General features: G+C 35.7%; 2 protein-coding genes and 1 long non-coding RNA gene across 3 annotated transcripts in view; 1 reads left to right on the plus strand and 2 right to left on the minus strand.

The window, feature by feature from the left end:
- Hr3 (nuclear hormone receptor 3 ROR-beta) overlaps positions 1 to 16451 on the plus strand; it is a 126528-nt gene that overhangs the window by 15993 nt on the left and 94084 nt on the right. The window lies entirely within an intron of this gene.
- On the minus strand, positions 1801 to 7330 carry LOC149476338 (uncharacterized). Its single transcript, XR_016317894.1, has 2 exons — positions 7186 to 7330; positions 1801 to 2636 (listed from the first exon to the last, which is right to left on the minus strand). It is a non-coding gene; the product is annotated as an uncharacterized LOC149476338 (long non-coding RNA).
- LOC149476339 (uncharacterized) lies at positions 5727 to 7190 on the minus strand. Its single transcript, XM_089712008.1, has one exon. It carries the CDS (start codon positions 7149 to 7151, stop codon positions 5727 to 5729), a length of 1425 nt encoding a protein of 474 aa, XP_089568134.1. The 5' UTR covers positions 7152 to 7190.

Below are 16451 nucleotides of genomic sequence, written 5' to 3' on the forward strand. Positions count from 1 at the left end.
TCGTATGCAATGTGTCGAGATTGCATGTAGTGGTGCTGGTCCAGAAGTAAAAACTATACGATCAACCTCCAGACTCAACAGTCCAGGTGTACCTCAGGGAAGCGTGCTTGGACCGCTTCTCTTCTTACTCTATATTAACGACTTACCAAACGTAACTAACTACAAATGTACCCTTTATGCTGATGACATTTCTGTGACTATACCTAATGTAACTTCGGATTTGACATGTAATCATAATTTAAAATTGACATTGAATAGAATAATTGACTGGTTAGAAATAAACAACTTGACGGCTAACTTAGCAAAGACGAAAGTAATGCAGTTCCATAATTACAAACAAAGAAAATGTGACATTAATTTAATTTATAAAGACATTATATTGGAAGAAGTTGATGAAATAAAATTTTTAGGCATTATATTGGACAGCAATTGTAATTGGAAATCACATATTAATCATCTCTGTTCGCGTATAAACAAATTTGTGTTCGCCTTACGCCGTTTAAGGACCATAAGTTCAGAAAAAATTGCTCTTACCGCATACCATGGCTATGTGTCATCTATACTAAGATACGGACTTATATTATGGGGCAATTCAACAAGTATGAATAGAGCATTCTTGGCACAAAAAAAATGTATAAGAGCTATTTGCGGGGTTGGGCCGCTAGAAAGCTGTCGCCCACTATTCCGAAAATTAAATATTCTGACACTGACCTCTATGTACATACTGGAGTGTTGTGTCTTTGTTAAAAAACACCCCCAATATTTCACAAAAGCGGCTGACGTGAGTATTGTTCCCTCTCGAGATCCTGACAAACTAATTATGCCTCGTTGTAAAACTGCGCTTTTCTCTAAAAGTGGACCTATTATGCTTATTAAAATTTTTAACCATGTTCCTAAATGCATAAGAAACCATACATTGAATGTGTTTAAAAATAAGTTAAAGAAATGGCTGATTATTAATTGTTTTTATAGCCTAAAAGAATTTTTTGACCTTAAATGATAATTGCTAATTCGATTGTATAATATGCATGTGTAGTGTATTAGATCTAGTACCTATCTGTTTTACGCATATATTTGCATGCTTTATACAAAGCGAAACATGCTGAACAATTATCTCTTCACACCTCTCTGTACCATGTTTTTGGCAAATAAATGTTATTTTATTTTTATTTTATTTATTTTATAATTTTTCGGGTGCGTATACACTAGTGACTAGACTAATAGAGCAGTTCGAGCTTTATCTCGAGCATTTACGTTCGTGCGAATGCTCGACGCTCTGTTCGGTGCAAAGCTCACAGTGAGTGCTTTCTTTACCTTACCTTATATTGCTGTCGTCATAAATTAACAATTTAAACGAATTAATAAGCTCAGTTAAGAAAGTTGTATATAATTATTTAATTGCAAAAAGGATTTCAAGGATCAAAGTAAATTGTATATTTCGAATGACCTATGATCTTAATGTGTTTAATGATTTGAAATCTTAATATTATATTATAAAGGCGAAAGTTTGTAAAGATGTATGGATGTATGGATGTTTGTTACTCTTTCACGTAAAAACTACTGAACCGATTACAATGAAATTTAGCACACATATAGAGGGTAACTTGGATTAACACATAGGATAGGTTTTATCCCGGAAATCCCACGGGAACGGGAACTATGCTTTCCTTTGAAAACGCGGGCGAAGCCGCGGGCGGAAATCTAGTTAATACATAAATCGTAATAACTTTCCTAGTCTATTAGTTAATCGAATATTACCTCTAATATTTCGTTGCCTTGTACCTATAGTCGTTATACCTATTTCTTCTTCTTCTTTTTAGCAAATGGCAACTCCCGATCCCAGTGAGGACGGATTCTGCCAATGTCAAGTTTTGATCGGATGGTCAGTTTAAGTTAATGCTCATGTTAAGCATACTCTGTGCTAAGGAAAAATCACGATTGAGATGGTTCAGTTTTGTTTACTCATAGATTTCTTACATGGAGCTGTATAACCTGACAAAGAACAAATATTAGTTATAGACAACACAACACATCACAAAAGCATAACATAAAATAGATATAGGTACTTGGATGGGGTTCAAAATTTTAGATTGTTAAAATTGATAAATTTTGATAGGATATTGACAAATGAGGTAGGGACAAGACAAAGTAAACACTTAAAATTAGTAGGGAGGGGAACATCTGGGGGGAGGATATCCAGAAGTGAGATACGAAGCTTTGGGCAAACAAAGAATAAATGATCGTAACTTCCCTCGTCTATACCACACTCACAGATAGAATGATCACGGACATGAATTTTAAATAAATGGGTAGGAGTGGTATTGTGACCTAAACGGAGGCGGCAAATGGTGGAAACAGTAGGCTTGTCTATATTAGGGAAACGGAAGAACCAGGGCTTACATGGAATTGAGGGTTGAATATCTCTATAAAATTTCCCTTTAGTAGAATTTTTCCACTGACTGTTCCATGTATAATCCAAACGATCCTTAGAAAGAGAAGAGAGATCATGGGCATAATTGTAGTAATGTTCGAGAGTACCATGTTGGATGGCTGATTTAGCCAAAACGTCAGCTTTCTCATTGCCTATAATACCAGAATGGCTAGGAATGTGTACTAGATCTACTTGAAGTCCTTTCCTGAAACAGTCATAAAGTGTGGATTTAATAAGAAAGATAATAGGAAATTTAGACTTAGAACGGAAAGGGTTAGAAGTAATAGTCTGAAGGCAGCTGAGAGAGTCTGAAAAGATTACAGAATTTTGGAGATTATGAGAGTTGATAAAATTCAGAGCCTCCAGGATAGCCGTGGCTTCACCTGTGAAAACAGAGGATTGAGGGGGACATTTAAATTGTAAAATAGTGTTAGAATTATGGTGCCATACAGCAACCCCTACAGCAAGATGTTTTGCCACTTTTGATGCATCCGTGAAAAAAAGATTATAACCACGCCAGTGAGAGGCAACCATAAAATTAAAAGCAACATTAGAATCGGGAGCATATTTTTGAATACCACAACTCAAACTAAGGTTGGGGTTAAAAACTAAAGCATGAAACGGAGTTGAATATAAAGGATGGATACTAAATTGGCATGTTGGATCCGGGAGGCGATTAAATTTAATAAGGCTTTTAAGTAGGCATGGAAAATCAGATGGACGACGGAGATTATTTAAGGTGAGCATGTGAAGGAGATTACGGATTTTAGGGAGAAGGGGATGGGAAGATAATTGAATTAGCCGAAAGAAATATTTGTCTGCCAGATATTGCCGGCGGAGAGGTAAGGGAGGGTCAACACATTCCACCTGGAGGGCATTGACTGGGGTAGACTTCATAGCCCCTATAATGATTCGCAGACATTTGTATTGAATTCTATCCAATTTTACTATAGCTGTCTTATTACAAGGTTCTAATATGAACGACGCATAATCCAAATGACTCCGAATGATAGCATTATATACTAGTTTTTGACAATATGGATGTGATCCCCACCAAACACCAGATAAGGAGCGTAAAACATTGATACCCTTCTCGCACTTTTGAGAAATGTAGTTAGTGTGAGCCATACCATTCAACTTTTGGTCAAGCACCACCCCTAGAAATTTAATCTTGTTGACTACCGGGATTGAGGAGTTTTCAAGTAGTATAACTGGCTGTGGTATCAAACGTTTTTTTGTGAACACAACTACATTGCTTTTGCCGGGCGATAGTGACAAGCCGTGATCGTTCATCCAATTCTCCAGATAAGCTAAAGCACTGTTAAGTCTGAAGGTAATCACATCCATATTCTCTGACGAAGCATATAGCGCTATATCATCTGCGTATTGCAAAACACTACAATAAGATGGGATAGCTTTATCCAAATCCCAGGTGTAGATAGAATATAGTAATGGACTCAAAACGGAACCCTGAGGGAGTCCCTTGAATATAAGTCTAGTAGATGTATCTTTAGAAGAGCGCACCTGTATTGTCCTCAACATTAATAAGTTGAAGATGAAATGTATCATCCTCTCAGGCAAACTCAGCTGTAACATTTTCTGTCTGAGCACTGGAAGAAGAACATTATCGTACGCTGAAACTACATCCAAAAATACACCCACTAGGTACTGTTTGTTGTGAAAAGAGGAGCGTATGTCAGTGGTTAAAATACTAAGACTATCCAGCACACTTAAGCCTTTTCTAAAGCCAAATTGAGAACTAGATAGGAGGCCCCTATTTTCGACAAGCCACTCCAGGCGATTTTTAATAAGGTGTTCAGAGATTTTGGCTAAGGTAGAAGACAGTGCGATTGGTCTATAGGAATTGGGGCTAAGAGGATCCTTGCCGGGTTTAGGAATAGGGATAATAAGCTGTGTTTTCCAAGAATCGGGCATGATAGCGTGTAAAAAGAAGATATTAATTAAATTTAGAAAATAAGATTTAGTCTGATCGCCAGATTTGCAAAGAAAAGAATATGGTATACCATCAACCCCAGGGGATGAGTCTTTTAAGCCGTCAAGAACCGTAATAAGTTCTTGCAAGGTGAAAGGGCAATCCATACTGTCGTGCGATACTATATTATGGGGAGGACAAGGAAAATGGTCAAAAGAGGGAACAAATGGTGGGGATAGTTTGTCAATAAAATCATCAATCCAAATATCTGAATTGTTGGATATTCTATTTTTATCATTTAAAGCTCCACGGAAACGCCGAATACTATTCCACATCAGTGATGGTGGTGTTTTGGGAGATAAGTTCTCACAGAATCGAATCCAGCCCTCTTTCTTCTTTTTAGATAGCAGCCGTTTAGCGCGTGCTGCAACTTTCTTATAATGAATAAAGTTCTCATTCGACATAATGGAATTATAATTTAATTCGGCTTCTTTACGCTCTTTAACCACGTTAGTACACTCTTGATCCCACCAGGGAGGAGATAGCTTCTTAATAGACGATGTGGAATAGGATTTCAACGGAAAGGATTCGGAAGCAGTGGCATCGAGACAGTTGACGAAAAGGGAATAACATTCCAGACAATTCTCAAGAGATGCATTTGGGAGGTTACTTATTTTGGACTCAAGGGAGTTAGTAAATTTCTCCCAGTCAGCATTACCTAATTTAAATTTGAGCAAAGGTGGAAATGTTCTAGTGGGAACATGGACTATGCGGGAGCAGGAGATGAGAATTGGAAAATGATCACTGCCATGGGTAGAGGAAAGTGTAGAACATGAAAAGGAAGGAGCTAAAATGGAAGAACAAATAGTTAAGTCCACTACAGTGTTAGGGTTTTGTACTGGGGAGACTCTCCGTGTAGGTAGACAATCGTTAATAATACACATATTCAGATCTTCAAAGAGGTCAACCAAAAGGTATCCAAAGGAGTCGCACATGTACGAACCCCAAGAAGTATGGTGCCCGTTAAAGTCACCCATAATAAGGATCGGAGGAGGGAGAGAGGAGATGATTAGGGAAAGCTCAGGAATAAAACTAGAATGGGGATGAGGGATATAAACACATAAGACGGAAATATTAGCAACTCTAGCTGCAACTGCATTAAAGTTACAGCCATGGTGGGGAAGTGAAATGTGTGAGAAGGAAATACTGTTATTCAAGATCAGAGCGCAGCCAGCATAACCATCAGCTCTGTCATCTCTAAGACAGGAATACCCTGGAACCCTAAAGCGAGAACCGGGCAATAACCATGTCTCTGAGATAGCAAGAACCAGAGGTTTATGATTGGTTATCAAATCGGAAATCTCATGCTTCTTGGGACGGATACTCTGAGCGTTCCATTGTAGAAACACTAGATCCATAATTAAGAATTGATGTGAAGCGGGATAGTCTTTGGGCAACGTTGGACGGTAACTGGTGGGGGTAAGAGAGTAAAGTTTCTATAAATGACAAACACATATTAAGAAGATGTTCATCAAAAGGAGGAGAAGAGCCTGTATTAGGGAAAGCACAACCATTGGAAAGGGAGGAGGAGGGTTCACGGATGATGGATTGATGTACAGCCTTATCATAAGACTTACCAAGAGGGGCGCGGGAACGTGGGGTCTGAGTGACAGTTTTTCTATATGAAATATTAGGAGTTGATTGGATAGGAGGGTTAAATTGGGAAGAGGGGAGGCTTTGGGAGTTCACAGATAATGTATTCTGAATCTGGGTATTCTCAGCGTAGGACCTACGTGTTGATGGGATGACTTTAGAAGCCTCCTCAAATGATATCCCTTCGGATGCCATTAATTGCTTAATGGCCTTTTGTCTGGATTGCTCAGGGCATTTCTTATCGGTTGCATAATGCTTACCAGTACAGTGAAGGCATGTTGCATTAGATTCTAGAGTTGGACAAGAGTCACCCAAGTGGGCCTGTGAACATTTGAAACAGCGTTCCTTGGAGCGGCATTGATCGCGTACATGTCCAAACCGACAGCATTTATAGCATTGAACTGTAGGGTATTGGTATACCTCTACTGGCATGGAATTAAAAAGGCAGTAAATTCTGTCTGGGCGAACTTGGCCCTGAAAGGTCAAAACAACGGTTTGAGATGGTGACCATGAAGTAACACCATCTATTCTAATTTTTTTATTAAGCCGTCTGGCTTTCAATATTTTGCCTCTTCCACCTGGGAAATCCACATGGCTGATAAATTCTTCCATAGACCACTCCGTAGGGACACCTTTGACAATACCCATACGAGTGATGTGAAAAGTTGGAATGGAGGCTTGGTAATTTGAATCTTTAAGAGGGGGGAAATTTATAAAATTATTTGCGTCACAAGCGGTATTGAATTTTACAGAAATTTTATTACGCCCAATAGCTTTAACTCCATCCTTGGCTATGTTAGCTACACGATTGTTGTAAAGGAAAGATCCAAATTTGATCGGTCTGATGGTTAAACCCGCCGCAGGATCGGCCTCTGTACGGGACACATAGACAATAAAGGGACCACTGTCATTGTCGGAATATGTAATGGGATTAGATAGAATGGGATCCACATATGAACTTTGAGAGGATGCGATCGCGTAGTTATTAACTGTAACATGTCTTTTAGACGGGATCATATCTGTATCAGCAACGGATGGCTCTGACCGTTGTCTCTTATTACTTGTGTGCTCCGCTTCCATCACCTCACCCTGGATGTCAGGAGGTTTACCAGGGTCGGGAGGATCAGGATTCATGATGGGTGAGGAAAGTTAGTAAATAAACGCTTACCCCAATATATATATATAGAGACAATCACAAATTTGGTTATCACTACCAGTTTACACTAAAAAAGAGTGTTCTCAACAAGTTAATTAACAAAAATCTCAATGGCACGTGTTTTCTCCGACACAACAAAGATCGAAAAAAACGTTATACCTATTTGCCCTACAGCATAGTGCGAGTGACAGCTGCCTATACGATGTTGACATCTGTCAGAACCACATTTATGTAAATACGTTACCTTCTACGCATAACACGTTGCTTAATTATTTTATCAATTAGTTTGTAGATTATATTATTCTGGTTCGGATTCATTTATGATTTGATTGAAGCTATTGGTCAAAAAAAGTATGTGTGTAAATACAGTCAAACAGTCTATTCAATAGTGTTGAAATATCAGGCTGATGGGGTCGCCTTGGGGTCGCCCCATCATAAGCGGCTCGACGGAACACAGTGGGTTTTTGGTCGGAAGGAATGCGATATAACCCACGATCCCTTCCTCGGAGGCGTATCTATGCAAGATATCTGCAAAAAATATTATAAAAATAAAACAAAAATAGAATTATAAGAAGCCAAACGATATTTTTTTCAATAGAAGACCGCATGTCAATCGCGTTATTATTTTTGCTCGAAATCTATGGTGTAGTACTGTAGTGACTAGTGAGTAGTCTATTGGTACCATAATGGTGCATTTACACATTCGTACGAATAGCGAAGCGGTTAAAGAACACGCATATGTAATCACTACACAGTTGCTATTCGTTTTTTTATATGATGGAAATTTGACTTATATGTGAAACTCTGTATTCTTTGTTTCCCAAAGATAAATAAATAAAGGAGATTCGCGTATTCGTGTTAAGAATGGTTTATCGGATGTTATTAAAAGGAAAGACGAATGTGTGAATAGTGGTTCGCGTGGTCTAGTGACGAATAGCGAATAGCGAAATCGAATGTGTAAATGCACCATTAGATACAAAGGTTCTAAATAAATATACAGACATTAATATGTTACCGTTTAAACTTATTGACGGTCAAAAACACATTTGCCTGTAAAAATCAGTGTCAGAAGGCGTTGGTCAAAAACGTTTTTAGTTTTACAGTCAAAAGTGGGTTTTCCGGCTATGAGTTTGTTATAACATATACGCTTTTATACATAACTTTTCTTCAACAGTCTGATAAATCTTAATATATATAAATCTCGTCTCACAATGTTTGTCCTCAATGGACTCCTAAACCACTTAACCGATTGTAATAAAATTCGCACACCATGTGCAGTTCGATCCAACTTGAGAGATAGGATAGTTTAAACATGTAGGTACCACGGGCGAAGCCGGGGCGGACCGCTAGTATATTATAAGAAGTGAAGTCCCATGTCCCCAAGTGGGGTAAGGGGCAGATGTATTATGCATACATCTGTTTCACTGATCGATTTTATTTAGGGACAAGTAGGTCAGCCTTCTGTGTCCTGCCAGACCGACACATGTTTTTTTCTTCGTCTCCACCGGGAATCGAACCCAGGACCCCTCGGTTCTACGCTCAAGCGTCAACCACTGTACCAAGGCGGTCAAATATATTATAGCTATGTAAATTTATGTCAAAAGCAGTTTATTTACAAACTAGAGGTCCACCCCGGCTTCGCCTGTGGTACATATTATTATTTCGCAATAAAAGGTAGCCTATGTCCTTTCTCGGGTATCAAAATATCTCCATACCAAATTTCATGCAAATTGGTTCAGTAGTTTAAGCGTGATTGAGTAACAGACAGTTTCGCATTTATAATACATATTAGTATGGATTCACCTTCCGGCTCAACAACTATTCAGTCAAGCGGAATTACGTATAAACTAGTAAGATAAAAGCTTATGTGGGGAGAAACTTATTTAATAAGTTTGAGTATAGTATACTCTATACTCATCCTTTTGGTATTCTGCTTTCTGGAACGTAAACTGAAACAAATAATATATTAATACTAGCTTCCGCCCACGACTTTGTACGTGCATCCCCGTTTTTGCCCGTTCCCGCAAGAATTTCGGGAAATCCTTTCTTAGCGGATGCCTACGTCCTAACATCTACTTGCATGCCAAATTTCAGCCCGATACGTCCAGTGGTTTGGGCTGTGCGTTGATAGATCACTATATCAGTCACCTTTGAGTTTTATATATATATATATATATATATATAGATTGTCTTGATTGTTGAATAAATCACATAAAACAGGCAAAAAAGAATATGTCAAGTATATTATGTACTAGCTTTCCGCCCGCGGCTTCGCCCGCTTTATCTAAAATCTACATATCTAGAATTATGTACTAAAACCTTCCTCTTGAATCACTCTATCTATTAATAACCGCATCAAAATCCGTTGCGTAGTTTTAAAGATTTAAGCATACATAGGGACTGAGAAAGCGACGTTTTTTACTAGGTATGTAGTGATTACATATTGTTAAATGAATTTTATGGGTAAAATAGTTTGAGTTTATGCATTGCAAAGCAAATTAAACAAACCATGTTAACAGAAATATCTTAAAAACTAGATAAAAATAAAATAAAACGTGCTAAAGGATGAATTTCAAACTCCTGATATTTTCTTCTGTTAAACTTACCTGTCAGTTAGAATTACTATAGGTACTTGCTTCTCTTTGTTTAACGGTTCCACCCAGCAGATGACAATTAATGTATGAAAATTAACATCAAAAAGTGTCAAATAGGTTACCAGGGACATTATCAGGCGATAAAACCGCCCCTTAAACCCATGAAATACCTTTTAAAATTCTTCACTTTGGAACCCCACTCGATATAGCTTAAAGAGAAAAAGATTGAAGATTTTACTTACAAGAGGCAGCCATTTTGTTTTTGTATTATTTCGATTTATGTAGGTCCTCGCAATCCCTCTTGAATATATGTATCTTTCACAGTAAAATTTCAAGAACTTACGGCCAGATAAGTATTATAATATTATAGAGATGCCTACTTTTTACATATATTTTTTTTTATATCTGAATTACTTTTCAAATCAAATTTTAATAGGTATATTTGTTAAATGTATAATCAGTCCTTTATTAATATAGTTATTTCGAACATCAATTCCTGTTTCAAATAATCTTTTAAGTTGAAACTTATGTATTATTTAGGATTTCACAGAACAACGCAACTTATTTAAAATTACATACATTACTATTCCTAAACACTATATTCATACAAATAACACATAATACAGCGTGAACCAACTCAGCTAACATTAATTATTACCAACTACAGTTAGTCTGTTGACCCAAGTAATAGATTACTCGGTAATGCATCGACAACTACGAATATTATGCATACGACTAATTGAAAATAAACGCCATCTATTGACGAGTGGCGGTACTAATAATGCAACGGTACTTCTATACGAACCTTCACTTCTGAATGAACCTTAATGGGTATATTTTGATGTTGATGTTTTTCAATGCACAAATTGTCGTTAAGTTAATGAATGAATGAATAAATAATATGATAAATGTTCTTGAATGGATAGTTTCTTGCTTTATTGAAATATACTGCTGGTAACAATAAATCTTAGAATAAAAAAAAGTGTGCGTATGTACTAGTGTACACACGTAAGAAGTGAAACTTGTTTAAGACTTTATTTTTCAAAAAAATAATTTACTATACTTATGCAACTTTACAGAAATACGAATCACGCGTGGTACGGATAAGAAAAAGATGGCGCGTAACGGAAAAATGTCACGCGTAACGAAAAAATGTTACACTAAATTTTTTCCAACCCCGATAAAGAAGTTTCACTTCAAAAATATAAAGACGTATAAATTTTAAAGTACTGTGTTATTTTAGAACAAACTGGGAGAATCTTGCACTAACGCAAATAGGCAATTAACATGTATTTTTGTAAATGTACTTAGAAATTACTTATTAATAAATAATATATAACTATAAGAAACTAAACATATTTGCATTCGATGAGCATGTAATAATTAAATTAACTTGTTTTTTCATTATCCACATCGCCACTGTATTCACAGCATACTCTGAAACAAAAAAGTACGTTAAAATATGACATATATATTAAGAACAAATACGACCTGATTTCTTCTTATTTGTGTTATTAGTTCTGTGTAACAATATTATGATTTGATATATTATTCTATACAAAATCTGTACACTCAAGCACATTACAACAATGACATGCAATAATCGTCTAATATACATTCTCGATATAAACAATACAAAACGATAAACATATATTAGATACAATGATTGAAGTGCCCTTATCTTTGACCCATATTGCTATCGAAAGCGCTAGAATACAATAAACTAATAGCACCTAATAGATAAATTAAGAAAAAAGTTGAATCTTTTTCCATTTTGTTACAGCGCCATCTGTTGGCGAGTAGCGTGAACGTTAAGTACCGTATCTTTACCGCTAGTAACCTATATTTGGGTCAGCTGATTCAAATGATGTATTTTTGTGCGCGGTCGGATCCGGGATGGGTGTCCGTTAGGGCTTAGCTCGGAACCTGTTTTAGTGCATTCAGACCTTTGTTAGGTCTTTAACTGATGTGAAAGTATTGAATTGTTCGTAATGACTGGGTTTAATGATCTTTCGAAGATATATGATTATTACATGCTAAAAAGATATCCGTTATATGACACATTATTACTTACTAGCTTACCGCCCGCGGCTTCGCCCGCTTTGTCTAAAACCTAATAAATTATATACTAAAACCTTCATCTGTAATCACTCTATCTATTAAAAAAAACCGCATCAAAATCCGTTGCGTAGTTTTAAAGATTTAAGCATACAAAGGGACATAGGGGCAGAGAAAGCGACTTTGTTTTATACAATGTAGTGATAGTGATATCTATTTAAATAATAACATAAAGAATGATTTATATAAAAACTAGCGGTCCGCCCCGGCTTCGCCCGTGGTACATATGAAAAATAGATGTTGGCCGATTCTCAGACTTACCCGATATGCACAGAAAATTTCATGAGAATCGGTCCACCCGTTTCGGAGGAGTATGCAGACTAACATTGTGACACGAGAATTTTATATATAAGATCATAGTTAAATACGAAATTTTGCTACAGTACGAAAAACTAAAATTGATGATACAGTAAACGTTAAATAATTGTTTATTGGACAGTAATTTAACGCCACAGATATTAAAAAATTGCAATATTAATAAAATATTGAACTATGTTTTGTAAACGGGAATTTTAGGGTTAAAAATAATTAAATTATCCAATTAGTGTAGGCAATTTAAAGTATTATTTTGATATTATCAATCTATCTAATATCTTAATACTATTATAAAGGCGAAAGTTTGTATGGATGTATGGATGTTTGTTACTCTTTCACGTAAAAACTACTGAACCGATTACAATGAAATTTAGCACACATATAGAGGGTAACTTGGATTAACACATAGGATAGGTTTTATCCCGGAAATCCCACAGGAACGGGAACTATGCGGGTTTTTCTTTGAAAACGCGGGCGAAGCCGCAGGCGGAGAGCTAGTATATTATAAAGCTGAAGAGTTTGCTTGTTTGAATGCGTTAATCCCAGGAACTACTGGTCCGATTTGAAAAATTCTTTCGATGTTAAATAGCCCATTCATCGAGGAAGGCTTTAGGCTATATTAAATGACGGAGCAATGCGGGTAAAACCGCGGGGTATACTTAGTTAGTTTAATTAAATTTAATAATATAATTGATTATATTGTAATTTATGATTTTATTTTGTTTCAGGTAAGGCATTATTTACGGGCGTGGTAATTAAAAAATAATTAAACAGGTAATATATTATGTAAATAAAATATACGGTTTTGGTGAAGCAATTAAATGAATAATAAGGTTATTTCGAAAATTGTGATTTTCATATGTTCGTTTGACCCTACATTTTAAGTATATAAAAAGGAAGACATTTATAGATAAACATAGCAATGCAAAGTCCAAACTACTAGAATTAGAAAACTTTTTAAATTTGCTCTTAAACGGAGTAAAAAGGAGGTAAGTTAAAAATGGGGGTAAAACAATCACTACATAGTACAAAACAAAGTCGCTTTCTCTGTCCCTATGTCCCTATGTATGCTTAAATCTTTAAAACTACGCAACGGATTTTGATGCGGTTTTTTTAATAGATAGAGTGATTCAAGAGGAAGGTTTTAGTATATAATTGATTATGTTTTAGACAAAGCGGGCGAAGCCGCGGGCGGAAAGCTAGTAAATGTATAAAAAGATAGAGACGATATTTATTCGGCTAATATAATTTGTTTTGATTATTTTGAAACATTTTATAGACTTTAATTTAATTGCAATATATTTATATTTAACTAGCTGCGCTCCGCGGTTTCACCCGCGTAGCTCCACTCCTGTTGGTCGTAGCGCGATGATATATAGCCTACCTCGATGAATGGGCTATCTAACACCGAAAGAATTTTTCAAATCGGACCAGTAGTTCCCGAGATTAGCGCGTTCAAACAAACAAACAAACTCTTCAGCTTTATAATATCAGTATAGATTAAACATGTTGGTTCACAAATAGGATATCTATACTAATATTATAAAGAGGAAAGGTTTGTATATATGTATGGTTTTCACGCATAAACTACTGGACCGATTTTGATGAAATTTGGCACAGATAATCTTTAGACCGTGAGAAAGAACATAGGCTACCTTTTATTGCGAAATATGTACCACTGGCGAAGCCGGGGCGGACCGCTAGTTTTATATAAAGAGGATATTACTAAAGAGAGAATAAATGCTATAGTTTTAGCTATATATTATTTTTAATTAACTTGAGTAAGGTTTTTGTAAAAACCTGTAAGTTAGTGAAATTTGATATCAGCCCGTGTTACTATGGTTTTATATAACGTTGTGATTGCAAAATTTAATTATTTTATTAAATTATAAAAAAAAAATACTAAAGTAAGCATATTACTCTTGCTTGGTACCCGGATTATCTATACTAATTTATAAAGCAGAAGAGATTGTTTGAACGCGCTAATCTCAGGAACTACTGGTCCGATTTGAATGATTCTTTAGGTGTTAGATAGCCCATTTATCGAGGAAGGTTACAGCTAGTAATAAAATATGAGGTTATCCAGGGTATAATCTCTCTTTCAGTTAAAGTTATATCTATAAAGATGAGCCGTTTTGAAGTGAAAGAGTTACAAACATACATGCTTCCTCGTATTTTATAGTATAAATTATGTATTTTTTTATGAATAATCTATTTTTCTGTGTTCAGTAAACAGTATTTTGAAAGTAGTGATTTTATCGTTGTATAGTATAGTTTTTAATTGTTTATATTTTACAGAATTATAGAATACTAGCTTTTGCCTGTGACTTCTTTCGCTTAGTCCTGCGTCAAATATTCTTCGTATTTATTTTCTTTTTTTCAAAAGTTATATATTTTGAAATTTTCAAATTGTGTGTATATTTATTTTTATCATGCTTTGTATTATTATATTCATTACTAGCGGTCCGCCCCAGCTTCGCCCGTGGTACATAATATTTACGTTTTCTCTACATAAGAACCATCCTCGTACTTCAAGGAATATAATAAAAAAAGAATTATCGAAATCGGTTCAGCCGTTCTCGAGTTATGCGCTTACCAACACATTTTGCGATCCATTTTTATATATAAGACTAGCGGTCCGCCCCGGCTTCGCCCGTGGTACATGTTTACGTTTTCTCTACATAAGAACCATCCTCGTACTTCAAGGAATATAATAAAAAAAGAATTATCGAAATCGGTTCAGCCGTTCTCGAGTTATGCGCTTACCAACACATTTTGCGATTCATTTTTATATATAAGAAGATTAATTATGAGTGAAATGGGTATTTGTGAGACCAATTTGTTGTTATGAAATATTATGTTATCACGTTACTAAGTTGGCGACTAGATGGCGTTGCAATGTCTAGGAATATCTGAAAAAAAAATAGTTCAAAATGTAATTATTGAAAACAGGCAACAAACTAATTCAAATAAATCGGTAAATATAATTTATTCGAAATTCTATATTATTCATCCCTACTAATATTAGAAATGCGAAAGTAACTCTGTCTGTCTATCTGTTACGCGGGGAATTTTGGCACAGCCAATCTTTAGACCCTGAGAAAGAACATACCTACCTTTTGTCAACACAACGCGGGCGAAGCCGCGGGCGGAAGCTAGTAGTAAATATTATAACATAATTTCAAATCTTACACCTTGGAAAAATGTGAAAATGGGAAAAATGTGAACATTTTAATAAAACTTCAATTTACCGCAAATAAATCGCGTTTTAAACCCGTTAAATTTGTATATATATTGATTTTTTTTATCACACGCCACACAAAAAATGTGTACCGATTTATCTTTTACGTTTTATTCCCTTATCGGTTATTAACCGGCCGTGATAAGGTTTCTTCAGTGATAATGAAACTAGGTCAGATGGCTGTCTATAAAATGAGTAATTATTGAAAAAAACAAATAACTTGCGTCTGTACGAAAAAATGGCGCCAAAAATCTTACAAAATGTTGTTTTTTTCATCGATTTCGAAAAAAAGGCGGTTTTCATTTTGACCGTATTTTTTGGGTTCGTCACCTCAGGATGTGCGAATGGGTACACCGAATATGATGTTTCTTTTCTGTCAAAAAAAAAAGACGTGGCACTCGGGGACTGCCGCGGTAAAGCTATTGCATAGCATGCCTTCAAGCCACACCTCCGAGCCCGTCGGAGTGGGGAGCGTGAGGTTTTTTCGTTACGGAATTTCTCGATTCGGTCCTCGCGCTCAAGGCCCGCGATAGAAGCTATGCAATAGCTTAAAAACATAAATATGTACATGTTTTTAGAAAACATAACTTTTACATTCTAATAAAAATATGTTTAAATATTCTAAAATAACTTCAAGAATGCGTATTTTAATGTTTAAATATTTAACTAGTCCATACACTGGCTTTACCCGAGATCAAAAACAACGTGTAGTCTATGTTACTTGATAAAGAAACCTTTCTAATTGTAAAATCCTTTTTAGATTAGTCGAGTAGTTTTTAAGTTAAATCGAAACAAACAAAAAATTAAACCACTTTTTTATTACTAGATATACTACAGATAAATCTTTTATTCTATAGCAAAGACATTGAAAATTAAAAATTCAAATAGGCAGTAATAAAGGTTTTCTTTAGATTTGTCATAAGGCGGTTTTCCTTATAGATTTTTACCGCGGTTTGTCCTAGGTCAGTAACTCGATTATTCTCTATTACGCATAAAATAAGAATCCTGTT

Source organism: Colias philodice, chromosome 28 (assembly GCF_061535455.1).
Source record: "Colias philodice isolate Cphi_HAF_F1 chromosome 28, ilColPhil1 Martin Lab GWU primary, whole genome shotgun sequence".
Taxonomy (NCBI): Eukaryota; Metazoa; Arthropoda; class Insecta; order Lepidoptera; family Pieridae; genus Colias; species Colias philodice.

Bases quoted from the DNA above. Each gene is read 5' to 3' on its own strand.
- LOC149476339 (XM_089712008.1), bottom strand. From the start codon at position 7,151: ATGAATCCTGATCCTCCCGACCCTGGTAAACCTCCTGACATCCAGGGT.